Source organism: Salmo salar, chromosome 22 (genome assembly GCF_965601325.2).
Source record: "Salmo salar chromosome 22, fSalSal1, whole genome shotgun sequence".
NCBI lineage: Eukaryota > Metazoa > Chordata > Actinopteri > Salmoniformes > Salmonidae > Salmo > Salmo salar.
Genome location: NC_138312.1, coordinates 54,991,905 through 55,013,048, shown reverse-complemented (window position 1 = coordinate 55,013,048; position 21,144 = coordinate 54,991,905). Strand labels below are relative to the sequence as shown.

The window sequence follows — 21,144 nt, the reverse complement described above, 5'->3', positions numbered from 1 at the left end:
GATAAGGAACAGACAGGTACACTTCCACACCTGACAGATAGATAAGGAACAGACAGGTAAACTTCCACACCTGACAGATAGATAAGGAACAGACAGGTACACTTCCACACCTGACAGATAGATAAGGAACAGACAGGTACACTTCCACACCTGACAGATAGATAAGGAGCAGACAGGTACACTTCCACACCTGACAGATAGATAAGGAACAGACAGGTACATTTCCACACCTGACAGATAGATAAGGAGTAGACAGGTACACTTCCACACCTGACAGATAGATAAGGAGCAGACAGGTACATTTCCACACCTGACAGATAGATAAGGAGCAGACAGGTACATTTCCACACCTGACAGATAGATAAGGAACAGACAGGTACACTTCCACACCTGACAGATAGATAAGGAACAGACAGGTACATTTCCACACCTGACAGATAGATAAGGAGCAGACAGGTACACTTCCACACCTGACAGATAGATAAGGAGCAGGCAGGTAAACTTCCACACCTGACAGATAGATAAGGAACAGACAGGTAAACTTCCACACCTGACAGATAGATAAGGAGCGACAGGTACACTTCCACACCTGACAGATAGATAAGGAGCAGACAGGTACATTTCCACACCTGACAGATAGATAAGGAGCAGACAGGTACATTTCCACACCTGACAGATAGATAAGGAGCAGACAGGTACATTTCCACACCTGACAGATAGATAAGGAACAGACAGGTACATTTCCACACCTGACAGATAGATAAGGAGCAGACAGGTACACTTCCACACCTGACAGATAGATAAGGAACAGACAGGTACACTTCCACACCTGACAGATAGATAAGGAACAGACAGGTAAACTTCCACACCTGACAGATAGATAAGGAACAGACAGGTAAACTTCCACACCTGACAGATAGATAAGGAACAGACAGGTACACTTCCACACCTGACAGATAGATAAGGAGCAGACAGGTACATTTCCACACCTGACAGATAGATAAGGAGCAGACAGGTACATTTCCACACCTGACAGATAGATAAGGAGCAGACAGGTACATTTCCACACCTGACAGATAGATAAGGAGCAGACAAGTACATTTCCACACCTGACAGATAGATAAGGAACAGACAGGTACATTTCCACACCTGACAGATAGATAAGGAACAGACAGGTACACTTCCACACCTGACAGATAGATAAGGAACAGACAGGTACATTTACACACCTGACAGATAGATAAGGAGCAGACAGGTACACTTCCACACCTGACAGATAGATAAGGAGCAGACAGGTACACTTCCACACCTGACAGATAGATAAGGAGCAGACAGGTACATTTCCACACCTGACAGATAGATAAGGAACAGACAGGTACATTTCCACACCTGACAGATAGATAAGGAGCAGACAGGTACACTTCCACACCTGACAGATAGATAAGGAGCAGACAGGTACACTTCCACACCTGACAGATAGATAAGGAACAGACAGGTTAACTTCCACACCTGACAGATAGATAAGGAGCAGAGAAGTAAACTTACGCAATGTATTGCTCAGTCTTGTTGTACTTCTTGGCCAGGTACTTGGCTGAGGCCTTACTGGGAATCTTGACGAAGGACATCTCCTTTCCAAAGCGCGTCATGTTGCAGGGTGTATCACACACGCAGTAGTCATTATCTCTCTCCACCAGGAAGTCTATAAGGGGACACAACAAGGGGTTCAGTGTCCTTTATATGTAGTGCACTACAGCACGTTGTGGGGCGTGAGAAACAGACAATCCACTCAGCAAAAACTGGTTGAATCAACATTGTTTCCACATCATTTTCAACCACGTTTCCACATGAATCAACACGGAAAACTGATTGGATTTGGTTGATTTCACGTTGAATTCACATTAGTGGACAACTCAACCAAACGTAAATCAAAACTAAATGTTGAACTGACATCTGTGCCCAGTGAGAGGGAGGGATGGAGAGAGAGACTACATGACCAAAAGTATGTGGACACCTGCTCGTTGAACATCTCATTCTAAAATCATGGGCATTAATATGGAGTTGGTGCTCCCTTTGCTGCAATAACAGCCTCCACTCTTCTGGGAAGGCTTTCCACTAGATTTTGTAACATTGCTGCGGGGACTTGCTTCCATTAACAAGAGCATTAGTGAGGTCGGGCACTGATGTTGGTCGATTAAGCCTGGCTCGCAGTCGGCGTTCAATGGGGTTGAGGTCAGTGCTCTGTGGAGGCCAGTCAAGTACTTCCACACTGATCTAGACAAACCATTTCTGTATGGACCTGGCTTCGTGAACGGACAGAGATAGGAGGTTGTACTTACCCAAGGCAGGGTCGGCACACTCCTTGTACTGCTCTGGGGTACAGTATGGGGCATCTCCTGAGGAAAACATGACAGAGAGACAGAACACAACGTCCTGGATGAGGAAGAGGATGAAGAGGGGACATCTCTGTCATTACAACTCCTCGTTCTCTCGTCTTATGTAAAAAAAAATATATTATTTAACCTTTATTTAACTAGGCAAGTCAATTAAGAAAAAATTCTTATTTACAATGACGGCCTACCCCGGCCAAACACAGACGATGCTGGGCCAATTGTGCGTCGCCCTATGGGACTCCCAATCATAGCCGGATGTGAAACAGCCTGGATTTAAACCAGGGGCTGCAGTGACACCTCTTGCACTGAGATGCAGTGTCTTAGACCACTGCGCCACTCGGGAGCCCTATCTGCCTGGAGTACTCCTCATGTTGATCTGTCCTCATTTAATGACTGATGTCATCGGTCTTATCTGCCTGGAGTACTCCTCATGTTGATCTAATGTCCTCATTTAATGACTGATGTCATCGGTCTTATCTTCCTGGAGTACTCCTCATGTTGATCTAATGTCCTCATTTAATGACTGATGTCATCGGTCTTATCTGCCTGGAGTACTCCTCATGTTGATCTAATGTCCTCATTTAATGACTGATGTCATCGGTCTTATCTTCCTGGAGTACTCCTCATGTTGATCTAATGTCCTCATTTAATGACTGATGTCATCGGTCTTATCTTCCTGGAGTACTCCTCATGTTGATCTAATGTCCTCATTTAATGACTGATGTCATCGGTCTTATCTTCCTGGAGTACTCCTCATGTTGATCTAATGTCCTCATTTAATGACTGATGTCATCGGTCTTATCTGCCTGGAGTACTCCTCATGTTGATCTAATGTCCTCATTTAATGACTGATGTCATCGGTCTTATCTTCCTGGAGTACTCCTCATGTTGATCTAATGTCCTCATTTAATGACTGATGTCATCGGTCTTATCTGCCTGGAGTACTCCTCATGTTGATCTAATGTCCTCATTTAATGACTGATGTCATCGGTCTTATCTGCCTGGAGTACTCCTCATGTTGATCTAATGTCCTCATTTAATGACTGATGTCATCGGTCTTATCTTCCTGGAGTACTCCTCATGTTGATCTAATTCCTCATTTAATGACTGATGTCATCGGTCTTATCTTCCTGGAGTACTCCTCATGTTGATCTAATGTCCTCATTTAATGACTGATGTCATCGGTCTTATCTTCCTGGAGTACTCCTCATGTTGATCTAATGTCCTCATTTAATGACTGATGTCATCGGTCTTATCTGCCTGGAGTACTCCTCATGTTGATCTAATGTCCTCATTTAATGACTGATGTCATCGGTCTTATCTGCCTGGAGTACTCCTCATGTTGATCTAATGTCCTCATTTAATGACTGATGTCATCGGTCTTATCTGCCTGGAGTACTCCTCATGTTGATCTAATGTCCTCATTTAATGACTGATGTCATCGGTCTTATCTTCCTGGAGTACTCCTCATGTTGATCTAATGTCCTCATTTAATGACTGATGTCATCGGTCTTATCTGCCTGGAGTACTCCTCATGTTGATCTAATGTCCTCATTTAATGACTGATGTCATCGGTCTTATCTTCCTGGAGTACTCCTCATGTTGATCTAATGTCCTCATTTAATGACTGATGTCATCGGTCTTATCTTCCTGGAGTACTCCTCATGTTGATCTAATGTCCTCATTTAATGACTGATGTCATCGGTCTTATCTGCCTGGAGTACTCCTCATGTTGATCTAATGTCCTCATTTAATGACTGATGTCATCGGTCTTATCTGCCTGGAGTACTCCTCATGTTGATCTAATGTCCTCATTTAATGACTGATGTCATCGGTCTTATCTTCCTGGAGTACTCCTCATGTTGATCTAATGTCCTCATTTAATGACTGATGTCATCGGTCTTATCTGCCTGGAGTACTCCTCATGTTGATCTAATGTCCTCATTTAATGACTGATGTCATCGGTCTTATCTCCTGGAGTACTCCTCATGTTGATCTCCTGGAGTACTCCTCATGTTGATCTAATCTCCTCATTTAATGACTGATGTCATCGGTCTTATCTGCCTGGAGTACTCCTCATGTTGATCTAATGTCCTCATTTAATGACTGATGTCATCGGTCTTATCTTCCTGGAGTACTCCTCATGTTGATCTAATGTCCTCATTTAATGACTGATGTCATCGGTCTTATCTTCCTGGAGTACTCCTCATGTTGATCTAATGTCCTCATTTAATGACTGATGTCATCGGTCTTATCTGCCTGGAGTACTCCTCATGTTGATCTAATGTCCTCATTTAATGACTGATGTCATCGGTCTTATCTTCCTGGAGTACTCCTCATGTTGATCTAATGTCCTCATTTAATGACTGATGTCATCGGTCTTATCTGCCTGGAGTACTCCTCATGTTGATCTAATGTCCTCATTTAATGACTGATGTCATCGGTCTTATCTTCCTGGAGTACTCCTCATGTTGATCTAATGTCCTCATTTAATGACTGATGTCATCGGTCTTATCTGCCTGGAGTACTCCTCATGTTGATCTAATGTCCTCATTTAATGACTGATGTCATCGGTCTTATCTGCCTGGAGTACTCCTCATGTTGATCTAATGTCCTCATTTAATGACTGATGTCATCGGTCTTATCTTCCTGGAGTACTCCTCATGTTGATCTAATGTCCTCATTTAATGACTGATGTCATCGGTCTTATCTGCCTGGAGTACTCCTCATGTTGATCTAATGTCCTCATTTAATGACTGATGTCATCGGTCTTATCTTCCTGGAGTACTCCTCATGTTGATCTAATGTCCTCATTTAATGACTGATGTCATCGGTCTTATCTTCCTGGAGTACTCCTCATGTTGATCTAATGTCCTCATTTAATGACTGATGTCATCGGTCTTATCTGCCTGGAGTACTCCTCATGTTGATCTAATGTCCTCATTTAATGACTGATGTCATCGGTCTTATCTTCCTGGAGTACTCCTCATGTTGATCTAATGTCCTCATTTAATGACTGATGTCATCGGTCTTATCTTCCTGGAGTACTCCTCATGTTGATCTAATGTCCTCATTTAATGACTGATGTCATCGGTCTTATCTTCCTGGAGTACTCCTCATGTTGATCTAATGTCCTCATTTAATGACTGATGTCATCGGTCTTATCTTCCTGGAGTACTCCTCATGTTGATCTAATGTCCTCATTTAATGACTGATGTCATCGGTCTTATCTGCCTGGAGTACTCCTCATGTTGATCTAATGTCCTGATTTAATGACTGATGTCATCGGTCTTATCTGCCTGGAGTACTCCTCATGTTGATCTAATGTCCTCATTTAATGACTGATGTCATCGGTCTTATCTGCCTGGAGTACTCCTCATGTTGATCTAATGTCCTCATTTAATGACTGATGTCATCGGTCTTATCTTCCTGGAGTACTCCTCATGTTGATCTAATGTCCTCATTTAATGACTGATGTCATCGGTCTTATCTGCCTGGAGTACTCCTCATGTTGATCTAATGTCCTCATTTAATGACTGATGTCATCGGTCTTATCTTCCTGGAGTACTCCTCATGTTGATCTAATGTCCTCATTTAATGACTGATGTCATCGGTCTTATCTTCCTGGAGTACTCCTCATGTTGATCTAATGTCCTCATTTAATGACTGATGTCATCGGTCTTATCTTCCTGGAGTACTCCTCATGTTGATCTAATGTCCTCATTTAATGACTGATGTCATCGGTCTTATCTGCCTGGAGTACTCCTCATGTTGATCTAATGTCCTCATTTAATGACTGATGTCATCGGTCTTATCTTCCTGGAGTACTCCTCATGTTGATCTAATGTCCTCATTTAATGACTGATGTCATCGGTCTTATCTTCCTGGAGTACTCCTCATGTTGATCTAATGTCCTCATTTAATGACTGATGTCATCGGTCTTATCTGCCTGGAGTACTCCTCATGTTGATCTAATGTCCTCATTTAATGACTGATGTCATCGGTCTTATCTTCCTGGAGTACTCCTCATGTTGATCTAATGTCCTCATTTAATGACTGATGTCATCGGTCTTATCTTCCTGGAGTACTCCTCATGTTGATCTAATGTCCTCATTTAATGACTGATGTCATCGGTCTTATCTGCCTGGAGTACTCCTCATGTTGATCTAATGTCCTCATTTAATGACTGATGTCATCGGTCTTATCTTCCTGGAGTACTCCTCATGTTGATCTAATGTCCTCATTTAATGACTGATGTCATCGGTCTTATCTTCCTGGAGTACTCCTCATGTTGATCTAATTCATGTTGATCTAATGTCCTCATTTAATGACTGATGTCATCGGTCTTATCTTCCTGGAGTACTCCTCATGTTGATCTAATGTCCTCATTTAATGACTGATGTCATCGGTCTTATCTGCCTGGAGTACTCCTCATGTTGATCTAATGTCCTCATTTAATGACTGATGTCATCGGTCTTATCTTCCTGGAGTACTCCTCATGTTGATCTAATGTCCTCATTTAATGACTGATGTCATCGGTCTTATCTTCCTGGAGTACTCCTCATGTTGATCTAATGTCCTCATTTAATGACTGATGTCATCGGTCTTATCTTCCTGGAGTACTCCTCATGTTGATCTAATGTCCTCATTTAATGACTGATGTCATCGGTCTTATCTGCCTGGAGTACTCCTCATGTTGATCTAATCTCCTCATTTAATGATTGATTTCATTAACACTGGTGTCCTTTCATGTTCTCTAGATTGGACAACCTCTTCTATTAGTGAGAACACAGTTAAAGAAAATACAGCAGCCTGATGTCCGAGATACAGGGAATTAGCTCCCTCCTGTCCTATAATTACAGTTATTCACATCCCTGCCGCACTGTTGACATTCAGTAAATATTGTTATTTACATCCCTGCCGCACTGTTGACATTCAGTAAATATTGTTATTTACATCCCTGTCGCACTGTTGACATTCAGTAAATATTGTTATTTACATCCCTGACACACTGTTGACATTCAGTAAATATTGTTATTTACATCCCTGTCGCACTGTTGACATTCAGTAAATATTGTTATTTACATCCCTGTCGCACTGTTGACATTCAGTAAATATTGTTATTTACATCCCTGTCGCACTGTTGACATTCAGTAAATATTGTTATTTACATCCCTGTCGCACTGTTCCAGTGAAATGCAGGTCTGGAGTGATGAGGGTTAATGAATGAGATCATGACAGAAGCTACAGAGGATGGTAGTGTCCCTAATGCACCGCTTATTTCCCAGAGGGTGCATTTCTTCTGACCAGAAACCTAGTCAAAACTTCTGACCTATATAGGGAATAGAGTGCCACTTGGGACACAGTGGAGGAGGGCGCTTCACTGTGCAGATTACTGATACTCTGGGGACACGTGTTTTCATAGCACACAGAAGAACTACTGAGAGACACTGCTACTGCTATTTCTAACAAGCACCAATTACAGGTGTTGGTTATGGAAACAATTTAGAATAAAGGCTAATAAAAGCTAGATTTGACATTTAGATCTAATCCAAAAATAAGTGGAACAGATATTATATTGTTTATCTGTCCTTGACACTGATTAGGGTGACAAACATTGGCATAGCAATTGTTCTGACAAATCCAGCACAACCAATGTAGTTCACTACTACCCATTTTATAATTGGGTGGTTCAAGCCCTGAATGCTGATTGGCTGAAATATCAGACCATATACCACGGGTATGACAAAACATTTGTTTTGTCTGTTCTAATTACATTTGTAACTTCGGGGGTTTGTGGTATATAGCAAAATAAACCACGGCTAAGGGCTGTATCCAGGCACTCTGTTGTCACGCCCTGACCTTAGAGATCTTATTTATTCTCTATGTTTGGTTAGGTCAGGGTGTGACTCGGGTGGGAATATCTATGTTTTCTATTTCTTTGTTTTTGAGCCGAGTGTGGTTCCCAATCAGAGGCAGCTGTCAATCGTTGTCTCTGATTGGGAATCATACTTAGGGAGCCTGTTTTCCACCTGAGTTTTGTGGGAGGTTATTTTCTGTTTACTATTCTGTTATCTGACAGAACTGTTGGCTTTTTGTTTTGTTACATTGTTCGAGTGTTTTCTGATCAATAAAAATCATGAACACTTTCCACGCTGCGCTTTGGTCCACTCATTCCGACGAGAGTCGTTACATCTGCGTTGCGTTGTGCGTATGAACTGCCCTTAGCGCCGTGATATATTACCATATGCCCTCAGGCCTTATTGCTTTAATAGATCACAGATAATAAATATAAGACATATAACAAAGATAATAAATAGAACAAAGATAATAAAGAGAATAAATATAAGCTTTTCTTTTGTGTCTTTCTGTATCTTTCTCATCTTCACCCAGTCACCCCCGTCTCTAAGATACACAATACATCACATTAGACGAACAGAGATAAAAACTTCACTACAGCAATGTCAACTAAATCTACTGAACCATAGCAGTGTGACGACACATGTTTTTAACAGTTTTGTTTGTGACTCTGAGTCATGGTTCCCTATAGAGTCAGTGACAGAGAGGATGACTGAGTCATGGTTCCCTATAGTGTCTGTGACAGAGAGGATGACTGAGTCATGGTTCCCTATAGTGTCTGTGACAGAGAGGATGACTGAGTCATGGTTCCCTATAGTGTCTGTGACAGAGAGGATGACTGAGTCATGGTTCCCTATAGAGTCAGTAACAGAGAGGATGACTGAGTCATGGTTCCCTATAGTGTCAGTAACAGAGAGGATGACTGAGTCATGGTTCCCTATAGTGTCAGTAACAGAGAGGATGACTGAGTCATGGTTCCCTATAGAGTCAGTAACAGAGAGGATGACTGAGTCATGGTTCCCTATAGTGTCTGTGACAGAGAGGATGACTGAGTCATGGTTCCCTATAGTGTCTGTGACAGAGAGGATGACTGAGTCATGGTTCCCTATAGAGTCAGTAACAGAGAGGATGACTGAGTCATGGTTCCCTATAGAGTCAGTAACAGAGAGGATGACTGAATCATGGTTCCCTATAGTGTCTGTGACAGAGAGGATGACTGAGTCATGGTTCCCTATAGAGTCAGTAACAGAGAGGATGACTGAGTCATGGTTCCCTATAGTGTCTGTGACAGAGAGGATGACTGAGTCATGGTTCCCTATAGAGTCAGTAACAGAGAGGATGACTGAGTCATGGTTCCCTATAGAGTCAGTAACAGAGAGGATGACTGAGTCATGGTTCCCTATAGAGTCAGTAACAGAGAGGATGACTGAGTCATGGTTCCCTATAGAGTCAGTAACAGAGAGGATGACTGAGTCATGGTTCCCTATAGTGTCTGTGACAGAGAGGATGACTGAGTCATGGTTCCCTATAGTGTCTGTGACAGAGAGGATGACTGAGTCATGGTTCCCTATAGTGTCTGTGACAGAGAGGATGACTGAGTCATGGTTCCCTATAGTGTCTGTGACAGAGAGGATGACTGAGTCATGGTTCCCTATAGAGTCAGTAACAGAGAGGATGACTGAATCATGGTTCCCTATAGTGTCTGTGACAGAGATGTTGACTCAGCACTTGGCAGGGGGAAATGTTCCTACATTCTATCTTTTTCTAGGGGCCTTTGCCTCAATGACAGAAATCAAATTAAGATTAGGCAAGAAATGTGATTGGTGAAGTTTATAGTTAGTGTTTGGGGTGGGATTCGAACCAGCAACCTTGTGTATGGCAACCTGCCCCCCATGTTGAGCTTTTTTGGAAAACTCCACTGAGCCAGGACTTGGCTGAGGCTTGTGTACCAGTTGTAATTCTACAGGTATTGTGTGTGTATGTGTAAATGAGAGAGAGAGAGAGAGAGAGAAGCTTTGACTATGTACAGACACATAGTGAGCATAGCCTTGCTATTGAGAAAGGACGTCGTAGGCAGAGAAGTGAAGACAGGCTATGTGCACACTGCCCACAAAAATGAGGTGGAAACTGAGCTGCACTTCCTAACCTCCTGCCAAATGTATGACCATATTAGAGACACATATTTCCCTCAGATTACACAGACCCACAAAGAATTAGAAAATAAACCCAATTTTGATAAACTTCCATATCTATTGGGTGAAATACCACAGTGTGCCATCACAGCAGCAAGATTTGTGACAAGAAAAGGGCAACCAGTGAAGAACAAACACCATTGTAAATACAGCCCATATTTATGTTAATTTATTTTCCCTTTTGTACGTTAACTATTTGCACATCATTACAACACTGTTTATAGACATAATATGACATTTGAAATGCCTTTAAAAACATATGTTTCCCGTGCCAATAAAACCTCTTACATTGAAGTTGAAATGGAGAGAGAGAGAGAGAGGCTCCTACCAGGCATGTGTACCATGCGGCAGTTACAGTTCTCCACCAGGTAACGTGTCTCACAGTCGATACGGCAGGCCGTGAGGCTGTAGGAGCTGAAGAAGTCAGAGTCCATGGGAGTGGACTTGCAATCACCCCATGGGGGAGGCAGGTACGTCAGCTACAGGCGGGAGGGAGGGAGGGGGGGAGGAGAGAGAGAGAGAGAGAGAGAGGAGAGAGAGAGAGAGAGAGAGAGAGAGAGAGAGAGAGAGAGAGAGAGAGAGAGAGAGAGAGAGAAGTCTGAGTCAATGGGGGAGAAAGGAACGTTAGTTAAAGAGGAGACAGAGAGATGGAAGGACACATTCTGCACATATACTGCTATAGAGGAGAGACAGACATCTCTGGGAACTCGATGAACAATGTTGTAGAAAAATAAAATAAACATTTTCTGTTGTTTTAGGCCTAAAGTCCTGGGTAGTTGCAGTGCAGGCTTTTGTTACAGTCCATCACTAACATTACCTCATTCTACTTTTCTACTAATCACAATAAGTTCAATCAGGTTAGCGCTGGGCATGAACAAAAGCCTGCACGACCCTGTATCTCTCCTTGCAGGGCTGGAGTTAGACACACTGGCTGTGTGTGAGTTAGCGAGGCCGAGGCCGCTGTATGTGTTTGTGTGTGTGTGTGTGTGTGTATATGTGTGTGTGTGTGTGTGTGTGTGTGTGTGTGTGTGTGTGTGTGTGTGTGTGTGTGTGTGTGTGTGTGTGTGTGTGTGTGTGTGTGTGTGTGTCTGTGTCTCTCTGTGTGTGTGTGTGTGTGTGTGTGTATATATGTGTGTCTCTCTCTCTCTCTCTGTGTGTGTGTGTGTGTAACCGGTGTGAAATGGCTATCTAGTTAGCGGTGGTGCGCGCTAATAGCGTTTAAATTGGTGACGTCACTTGCTCTGAGACCTGAAGTAGTTGTTCCCCTTCCTCTGCAAGGGCTGTGGCTTTTGTGGCGCGATGGGTAACGATGCTTCGAGGGTGGCTGTTGTCGATGTGTGGTTGGAACCCAGGTAGGGGCGAGGAGAGGGAAGGAAGCTATACTGTTACGTGTGTGAATTTGTGTATGTCTGTCTGTGTGTATTTACATTTACATTTAAGTCATTTAGCAGACGCTCTTATCCAGAGCGACTTACAAATTGGATGTGTGATGATGTAAGTACCAACACATTAACTAAACACATAGATCCTTATACCATATGGGTCAGAGTGGGGATTACTGAGTGTACCAGTACATGTTCACGCACACTCATTCTGTCCCATCTCCTCCCCAAAATCGAATTAGAAAACGATAATGATTTCTCTATTTGGTGTTTCAGATGGGAGGATTCATAGTGGTGCGAAGGCAGAATAAAATAGATTGAAATTAAACAGTGCTGGTCCCAATGGGCTGAGCAACACACAGTGTCTCACATGACACCCTATTCCCTATATAGTGCACTACTTTTGACCAGGGCCCTATTCCCTATTTAGTGTACTACTTTTGACCAGGGCCCATAGGTTGTAGGGAATGGGGTGCCATTTGGGATACAAAACTAGTTTTCTCTGGGTTTGTCCAACTCATCATCTGTTTCATACCTGTGTGAAGATCCAGCCGTCTGAATAATGATTTCACCATGCTTGGTGGTTCCCTATTCACTACACAACCAGCCATACAAGCCACCTACATTCATTGTACCTTTGGAAAGCATTTGTGGAGGCTTGATTCCGTGAGTCTTTGTGCATTTGCAACTGTCTGTGAAAGGCTTTAGGCTTTTTAATGGAAACCGCCATCTCAGTAAAAAGAGAAACAAATGGCTGTGTTGTTTAGTTTTCAACCAGAGTTCCTCCAATTGAAAGCTACTGGCTAATTCGCTGAGGCTGAAGTGAGTATAAATGTTTTATAGGCTTTAGCCTATGAGTCTGTACGCGTGTGTGTGTGTGTGTGTGTGTGTGTGTGTGTGTGTGTGTGTGTGTGTGTGTGTGTGTGTGTGTGTGTGTGTGTGTGTGTGGCATGTGCGTGTGGTGTGTGTGTGGTTTGTATGTGTGAGTAAGTAGGAGAGAGAGAGCGTGAGGAAAGACAGAGAAAGAGAGCCGAGGAGAGCTCTCTGAATTATCTTCATTAGAAGTAGAGTAGGGGATAGTGGGGTAAATTTAGCAAAAAGGGTAAGTTGAGCCAGCCTTGTTACAATATGTATAATTTTACCAAATATTTAGGAAGAGGTCATAATGTCATGGAGTCTGTGAAGAAGAAACCACATGGAAAAATCAAGTTAGGTCCAAAAAAACAGACTTTCACCAAGTCAAATGAATTTATTGTGTTAGAGGTTTCACGATGCTGGTATCTAAACCAAAGTAGATCATTTTAAGATTGTTCTATACATCAGGTCTCTATCATTTTCAATATGAAGTCCTACATCTAGCATGGAAGTGCATCCTTGTAGTTCTGTGGGCTAACATAGTCAAAATGTTAGAAATTGAGCCAATGGCCATGGTGTAAATTGAGCCAAAGATTGAGCCAATGGCAAATTGGGCAAATTGAAGTGGGATATTGTTTAAAAAAAGTACAAATTGGTTGTTAGCCGTTAAACCTGTGTTAAAAGATGCTTATAATGATTAAAGGACAAAAAGTGGTTGTGATTGTATTGAATTGTGTTTGGGAAATAAAGGTTGTGGAAATATTTCATTCAGTGCAGAAATCTGTAGACGGCTTAATCCCATGGCTCAACTCACCCCATGCCCAGGGAAAATTGTGCCAAGAGACCACTTTGTTTGGACATGGTATGTTTTCAAAACGATAATGTTTACATGAAGTTTGATTATTTCCAGGGATACACAACATCCTGAAATATATATAAAAAAAATATTTCATTTAACCAGGAAAGACCGTTAAGACCAAAATCTTATTTGCAATGACCACCTACCCCAGCCAAACCCTAACAACACTGGGCCAATTGTGCACCACCCTATGGGACTCCCAATCAAGGACGGTTGTGATAGAGCCTGGAATTGAACCAGGGTCTGTAGTGACACCTCTAGCACTGAGATGCAGTGCCTTAGACCACTGCGCCACTCGGGACATATCTTTTTGATGGAGTGATGCTGAGTGCCAATGTAAAAAATCCTTATCTTAAAGGCCGTGCAGTCAAAAACTTGATCTTCCTGTGTTTTACAGTGCATTCGGAAAGTTTTCAGAGCCCTTGACTTCTTCGTTTTTTATTACGTTACAACCTTATTCTAAAATGTATTAAATAGTTTTTCCCCTCATCAATCTACACACAATATCCCATAATGACAAAGCAAAAAAAGGTTTTTAGATTTTTTCCCTAACATTTACATAAGTATTCAGACCCTTTACTCAGTACATTGTTGAAGCACCTTTGGCAGCGATTACAGCCTCGAGTATTATTGGGTATGACGCTACAAGCTTGGCACACCTGTATTTGGGGAGTTTCACCCATAATTCTCTGCAGATCCTCTCAAGCTCTGTCAGGTTGGATGGGGTGTGTCGCTGCACAGCTATTTTCAGGTCTCTCCAGAGATGTTAGATCGGGTTCAAGTCCAGGATCTGGCTGGGCCACTCAAGGACATCCAGAGACTTGTCCCGAAGCCACTCCTGCGTTGTCTTGGCTGTGTGCTTAGGGTCGTTGTCCTGTTGGAAGGTGAACCTTTGCCCCAGTCTGAGGTCCTGAGCGCTCTGGAGCAGGTTTTCATCAAGGATCTCTTTGTACTTTGCTCCGTTAATCTTTCCCTAAATCCTGACTGGTCTCCCAGTCCCTGCCGCTAAAAAACATCCCCACAGCATGATGCCACCACCATGCTTCACCGATGGGATGGTGCCAGGTTTCCTCCAGAAGTGACGCTTGGCATTCAGGCCAAAGACTTCAATCTAGGTTTCATCAGACCAGAGAATCTTGTTTCTCATGGTCTGAGAGTCAATTAGGTGCCTTTTGGCAAACTCTAAGCAGGCTGTCATGTGCCTTTTACTGAGGAATGGCTTCCGTCTGGCCACTCTACCATAAAGGCCTAATTGGTGGAGTGCTGCAGAGATGGTTGTCCTTCTGGAAGTTTCTCCCATCTCCACAGAGGAACTCTAGAGTTCTGTCAGAGTGACCATCATTTTGTTGGTCACATCCCTGACCAAGGCCCTTCTCCCCTGATTGCTCAGTTTGGCCGGGTGGCCACCTCTAGGAAGAGTCTTGGTGGTTCCAAACTTCTTCCATTTAAGAATGATGGAGGCCACTGTGTTCTTGGGGACCTTCAATGCAGCAGAAATGTTTTGGTACCCTTCCACAGATCTGTGCCTCAGTTCACCATCCTGTTTCAGAGCTCTATGGACAATTCCTTCGACCTCATGGCTTGGTTTTTGCTCTGTCATGCACCGTCAACTGTGGGACCTTATATAGACAGGTGTGTGCCTTTTCAAATCATGTCCAATCAATTGAATTTACCACAGGTCGACTCCGATCAAGTTGTAGAAGCATCTCAAGGATGATCAATGGAAACAGGATGCACCTGAGCTCAATTTCGAGTCTCATAGCAAAGAGTCTGAATAATAGTTTTACATTTTTTATACATTTGCAAAAATGTCAAAAAAACTGTTTTCGCTTTGTCATCATGGGGTATTGTGTGTAGATTTAAAATAATTTAATCAATTTTAGAATAAGACTGTAACAAAATGTAGAAAAAGTCAAGGGGTCCGTATCCTTTCCAAATGCACTGTATACATATAGTTCCACACTATGAGTTTGGAATAATACTGTGAAATTGATGATGATGCCCATTTAGTGTTTTTTTAAAAGAACGCCTGAAATTTCTGCCTGTTTTGGTGTGTTGGAGACCAATAAGAAAGCGAGTTCCAAACCTCTGCCAATAACATATCGTTTTCACGTTGCCCCTCCCCACTCTGACCACTCAGACAGTCCGAGCAAAATTCTTCCTTGAGAAATTACTCTTTGCTTAGAAGCTATTTTGTTTCTATTTGGACAATTTAATTGAAAAAAATCAGGTACTTAATTGTTACCTAGAAATGGTTTGATATTAGGATAAAAACGACTGCATCAGACCTTTCATTTATATATTTGCACCAAAACAGTTTCACACTAATGGAGAGCTTTGGAATGAAAGGGTTGAATGTGACTGTATTGCATTAGATTAATGAAAGCTGGGACAGAACCTCTCTCTAATGCTGGCAGTGTCAGTGTGTGTTTTGGTGTGTGTTCAGTACAGGTCTAATCAGGCTGCGGTGGGATTATGTATGCTGATGGTGTTGTGGCTGCAGACCACGGGATGCCTACCTCTCTTTCTCCTCCTCTCTGTCTGTATGTCTCTCTCTCCTTTCTCTCTCTGTATCTCTCTCTCCTTTCTCTCTCTGTATCTCTCTCTGTATCTCTCTCTCTCTCTGTATCTCTCTCTGTGTGTATCTCTGTATCTCTCTCTCTCTCTCTCTCTCTCTCTCTGTATCTCTCTCTCTCTCTCTCTCTCTCTCTCTCTCTCTGTGTATCTCTGTATCTCTCTCTCTCTCTGTATCTCTCTCTCTCTCTCTGTATCTCTCTCTGTGTGTATCTCTCTCTCTCTCTGTATCTCTCTCTGTGTGTATCGCTCTCTCTCTCTGTATCTCTGTATCTCTCTCTCTCTCTCTCTCTCTGTATCTCTCTCTGTGTGTATCTCTCTCTCTCTCTGTATCTCTGTATCTCTCTCTCTGTATCTCTGTATCTCTCTCTCTCTGTATCTCTGTATCTCTGTATCTCTCTCTCTCTCTCTCTCTGTATCTCTGTATCTCTCTCTCTCTCTCTGTATCTCTGTATCTCTGTATCTCTCTCTGTATCTCTGTATCTCTCTCTGTATCTCTCTCTGTATCTCTCTCTGTATCTCTCTCTCTCTCTCTCTCTCTCTCTCTCTCTCTCTCTCTCTCTCTCTCTCTCGGCACACACAGACATTCACCGGACACACACACCAAGACATAAGTGGCCATGGCAGGATTGATAATATGAACAAATTCTTCTCCTATGTTCTTTTCATCATACGTATGTGCGCATTCACGTATACACACACACACACACACACACACACTATATACACAAACGTAATATTGTTGTATGGAGGTATTTTGTGTTGTAGATATGTAGTTGTGTAATGATGTTTTATGGTGTACTGTTTTTTGTTGTTGTGTGTGATGTGCCTTAATGTGTTATTTTTGCTGGACCCCAGGAAGAGTAGCTGCTGCCTTGGCAGGAACTATTGGGGATCAATAATAAACCCCAGGAAGAGTAGCTGCTGCCTTGGCAGGAACTATTGGGGATCAATAATAAACCCCAGGAAGAGTAGCTGCTGCCTTGGCAGGAACTATTGGGGATCCATAATAAACCCCAGGAAGCGTAGCTGCTGCTACAGGAAATGTTCTGGGCAAGTACTACAGTCAATATGTTGATACAACTTTGGCAGCCTTTTCCTCAAATTTGCTTTTTAAAAATCACCAGCTACAATAAATGCAGCCTCCGGATATCTAGGTTGCATAAAGTCCATTGAAGTTCTTTGAGGGCTGTTGTGGTATTGGCTTGAGGGGGGATATACACGGCCGTGACTTTAACTGAAGAAAATTATCTTGGGATATAATACCTCATTTGATTGTGAGGTATTCTAGGTCGGGTGAACAAAAGGACTTGAGTTCCTGTATGTTATCAGAATGACACCATGGGTCGTTAATCATGAAACATACACCCCGCTCTTCTTCTTCCCGGAGAGATATTTATTCCTGTCCACGAAATGAACTGAGAACCCAACTGGTTGGACCGACTCAGAGAGTATATCCCGAGAGAGCCATGTTTCCGTGAAACAGAGTATGTTACAATCCCTGATGTCTCTCTGGACAGAAACCCTCGCCCTGAGTTCGTCAACTTTATGATCCAGAGACTGAACATTAACGAGTAATATACTAGGAAGCGGTGGGTGGTGTGCGCGCCTCCTAATGTCCTTGTCCCATCGCGCACTAGTGACTCCGGTGGAGGGCCAGGTGCAGTCCATGCTGATACGCCCGCCAGTTGCATGGTGTTTCCTCCAACACATTGGTGCAGGTGGCTTCCGGGTAAAGTGGGCATTGTGACAAGAAGCTGTCACGAAGTGGCCCTTTTTGGGTGTATATCGTGGCTCCCCCCCTCTCTCTCTCACTCTCTCTCCCATATCAGGTTTTACAACAGTCATAAATACCTGCCATGCAGTATTGAGGGAGAGAGTCTATGGAGAACAAAGAGCTTCTCTTGCCAAAACTCCTAATCCCCAAAATGGGAGAATTAAACAATATTTATATTTTTGAGAATGTGGGAATGGTCCGTGGACACTTAAGGGACAGTCATGTCCATTGTGTTTAATTTGGTAATCTCATGAAGGACAGGAAACACACATAACTGTATCCCTTAAAGTGTACATTTCCCAGCTGTCAGGTTTACATCTACAGTAGATGTTCGATTAAATTAATTAGTAAATATGAAACTATTTGTGAGAAGATGTAATGTGATGTTGGCCTTCTAAACGAGATACTAAACAAGATACTTCTAAACGAGATACTAAACAAGATACTTCTAAACGAGATACTAAACAAGATACTTCTAAACGAGATACTAAACAAGATACTTCTAAACGAGATACTAAACAAGATACTTCTAAACGAGATACTAAGGTGTAAAGTTTTAACTAGTCAGTGGCCACGCCCTGTGAGGCCAGACATTACATCAGGCGTCATGGAATCGCACCTTTTTCCACAGAGTATAAAACCACTTCCTACAAAATGTACAATAAGTCAGAGAACGCCGGGACAGAGTCCCCATGTTGGAATGGATACAATTCTATAGACCATTAGACTAGAAAACATGCAGCTGACGCTACATGTGAAATGGTTAAGAACTACAACTCTATAGGCCATTAGACTAGAAAACATGCAGCTGACGCTACATGTGAAATGGTTAAGAACTACAACTCTATAGGCCACGGAGATCATACAGCGTGTAGCGTTGGCTACATGGCTGGAAATGGTTCAGCTCTGAGACGATCGATCACTACAGAATAAGAGTAAATCCTAGACGTAGAATTACTAGTCTGCAGCTGGAAATTACGTAAGTCTAGTACGAGAATACCGACAACAGCAGAAGCATCTATTCTATGCAATGACCATCTGTACACCTGACGTATCCATTACAACAGACACTATCCAGAGCCGCTGAGAAAGCGACAACTACTAAAGACATTGTGACTTCTGGGGAAGTTAACCAGAGACTCTCTGATGAACTGACTCTCCAGCAGATGGACCGGCGAGTCCAACAGAGAAGACAACAACGACATACGGGAGTAAATTTACACATTGCAATTATTTTCGAATGAGTGGCCGTTCATGTGCAAAGGATTAGCATTTCAATGAATATAATTATCAACTGTGTGTCGTGACTCCATTTTGTCTTTCCCGCTTTTTATCTGTCCCCAGTCCTTTCCATTGTCTACCAAGCTGTCATACCGGTTTAGCCTACTAGGGACTTATCAATGCATTGTGTTAGTAACAAATAACTGTATTGTTTGTTTATGTAATTATGTGATTTGATTAGTTAGTTAGTAAATAAATAATTACGCCAATTTGTATATCGCTGATTCATTATGGAAGCTAGGGTTCATGCAGATATCCAAAGAGTTTGTGACGTTCAGTAATAAGAACTGATGAGGTAATAATAATACATTAATACAAGACTGTACTCGATAAGATATGAATTGAAAAATGTTACGTTTTGAATCCGGCATCGTTTTGCATATCAATTCACCATGTGCCATGGAATTGGTACATCGAAAATCTCTTCCCAACTATTTTGCAATTTATATGGTAGAGTTGTCAATATTTTGGTCCTTAAATGAAACTGGTATATATTTTTTATTTATCACAATTTTCTTTAACCATTTTTGGTGTTTAATGCAAGGCCGACAAACAAGTTCCTTACTTTTTCCCCTTCCACTTGCCTCATCAATGTTTGTGGTAATGCTGAAATTAGTTGGTTGTAATTTTGGGTAGAGCAGACATTTCAATATGTCTGTGTTAGCTGCATGTGTGACATCACTCCACCAGTCCTATTTATGTTATCATTTACAAAGATTATACCTTTTTTAGTTTTTTTTATCAATTAGTATATTTGAGTTTAACCACAGTATTTGTTGTATTATTTGTTCTGTCTTTTCAGGTGGATTAAACTGAACTTGTTTAAGAAACATCAATATTTTGGAGATTATTTTGTTTTCAAATAACCAAATGTGAGCAGTTGGAATCTGCATAAAGGGGAAAAGGCCATTCTTGAACATGGGGTGAGACATTCTTACTAATTTTACTAGAGAACCATTCAGGATTTAAGTCTAACTTTTGTATGACTGATGCTTTAGTGAGAGGTCTAATGCTTTAATATTTAATAGTTTCTGTCCCCCGAATTCATATTCATTATATAAATAGAACCTTTTACTTTTGTCTGGCTTGCCATTCCAAATAAAATTGAATATTTTTTGTTAATATAATTGAAAAAGCAGGTCACTAGGTGTAGGCAAAACCATAAGCAAATAGGTAAACTGTGATATGACTAAAGAGTTAATTAGGGTGATTTTTCCACAAATAGACAGGTATTTTCCTTTCCATGGTAGCAATATCTTGTCTATTTTTGCTAACTTTCTATAAAAATTAATTGGAGTGAGATCATTTCTTTCTTTCTGGATATGCATACCGAGTATGTCCACATCCCTGTCAGACCATTTTATTGGTAAACTACACAGTCATGGAAAAGTTGAATTTTTTTGTGATTCAATACGTAACATAGTAGTACACTTATCATAATTTGGTTTTAATCCAGAGAGGTTAGAAAACGTATCTAGATCCTATGAGGCTGTGGAGAGATTCTAATTGTGGTTTTAAAAAGAAAATATGAATCATCAGCGTACAATGACACCTTTGCTTTTTATCCCTGGATTTCTAATCGCTTAATAGTATAGTTGGATCTAATTTCAACAGCTAACATTTCAATGGCAATAATACATAGATATGACTATAGTGGACAACCTTGTTTTACTCCTCTTGACAGTTTAAATCTTTCTGAGATGTAGCCATTGTTTACTATTTTACACCTAGGTTTACTATACATAACTTTAACCCATTTTATAAGAGATACTCCAAAATTGAAATATTCCATGAATTTATATATAAACTCGAGTTGTCCTTTATCAAAAGGCTTTTCAAAGTCAGCTATGAAAACCAGGCCTGGTTTTCCCGATATTTCATAGTATTCTATTGTTTCCAGTATTTGTCTTATATTATCTCCAATGTATCGTCCATGTAAAAAACCTGTCTGATTAGGATGAATAATATCTGACAA

At 41.7% G+C, this 21,144-nt stretch overlaps 1 protein-coding gene across 6 annotated transcripts in view; it reads right to left on the bottom strand.

Annotated features, from left to right (window-relative positions):
- asic1b (acid-sensing (proton-gated) ion channel 1b) overlaps positions 1–21,144 on the bottom strand; it is a 387,844-nt gene that overhangs the window by 17,257 nt on the left and 349,443 nt on the right. For all 6 annotated transcript variants that reach the window (NM_001139984.1, XM_082967312.1, XM_082967311.1 and 3 more), the window contains 3 exons: positions 10,770–10,920; positions 2,337–2,393; positions 1,546–1,699 (listed from right to left, as the gene is read on the bottom strand). In NM_001139984.1, coding sequence (NP_001133456.1) covers positions 1,546–1,699; positions 2,337–2,393; positions 10,770–10,920 — 362 coding nt within the window. The remainder of the gene's footprint in view (positions 1–1,545; positions 1,700–2,336; positions 2,394–10,769; positions 10,921–21,144) is intronic.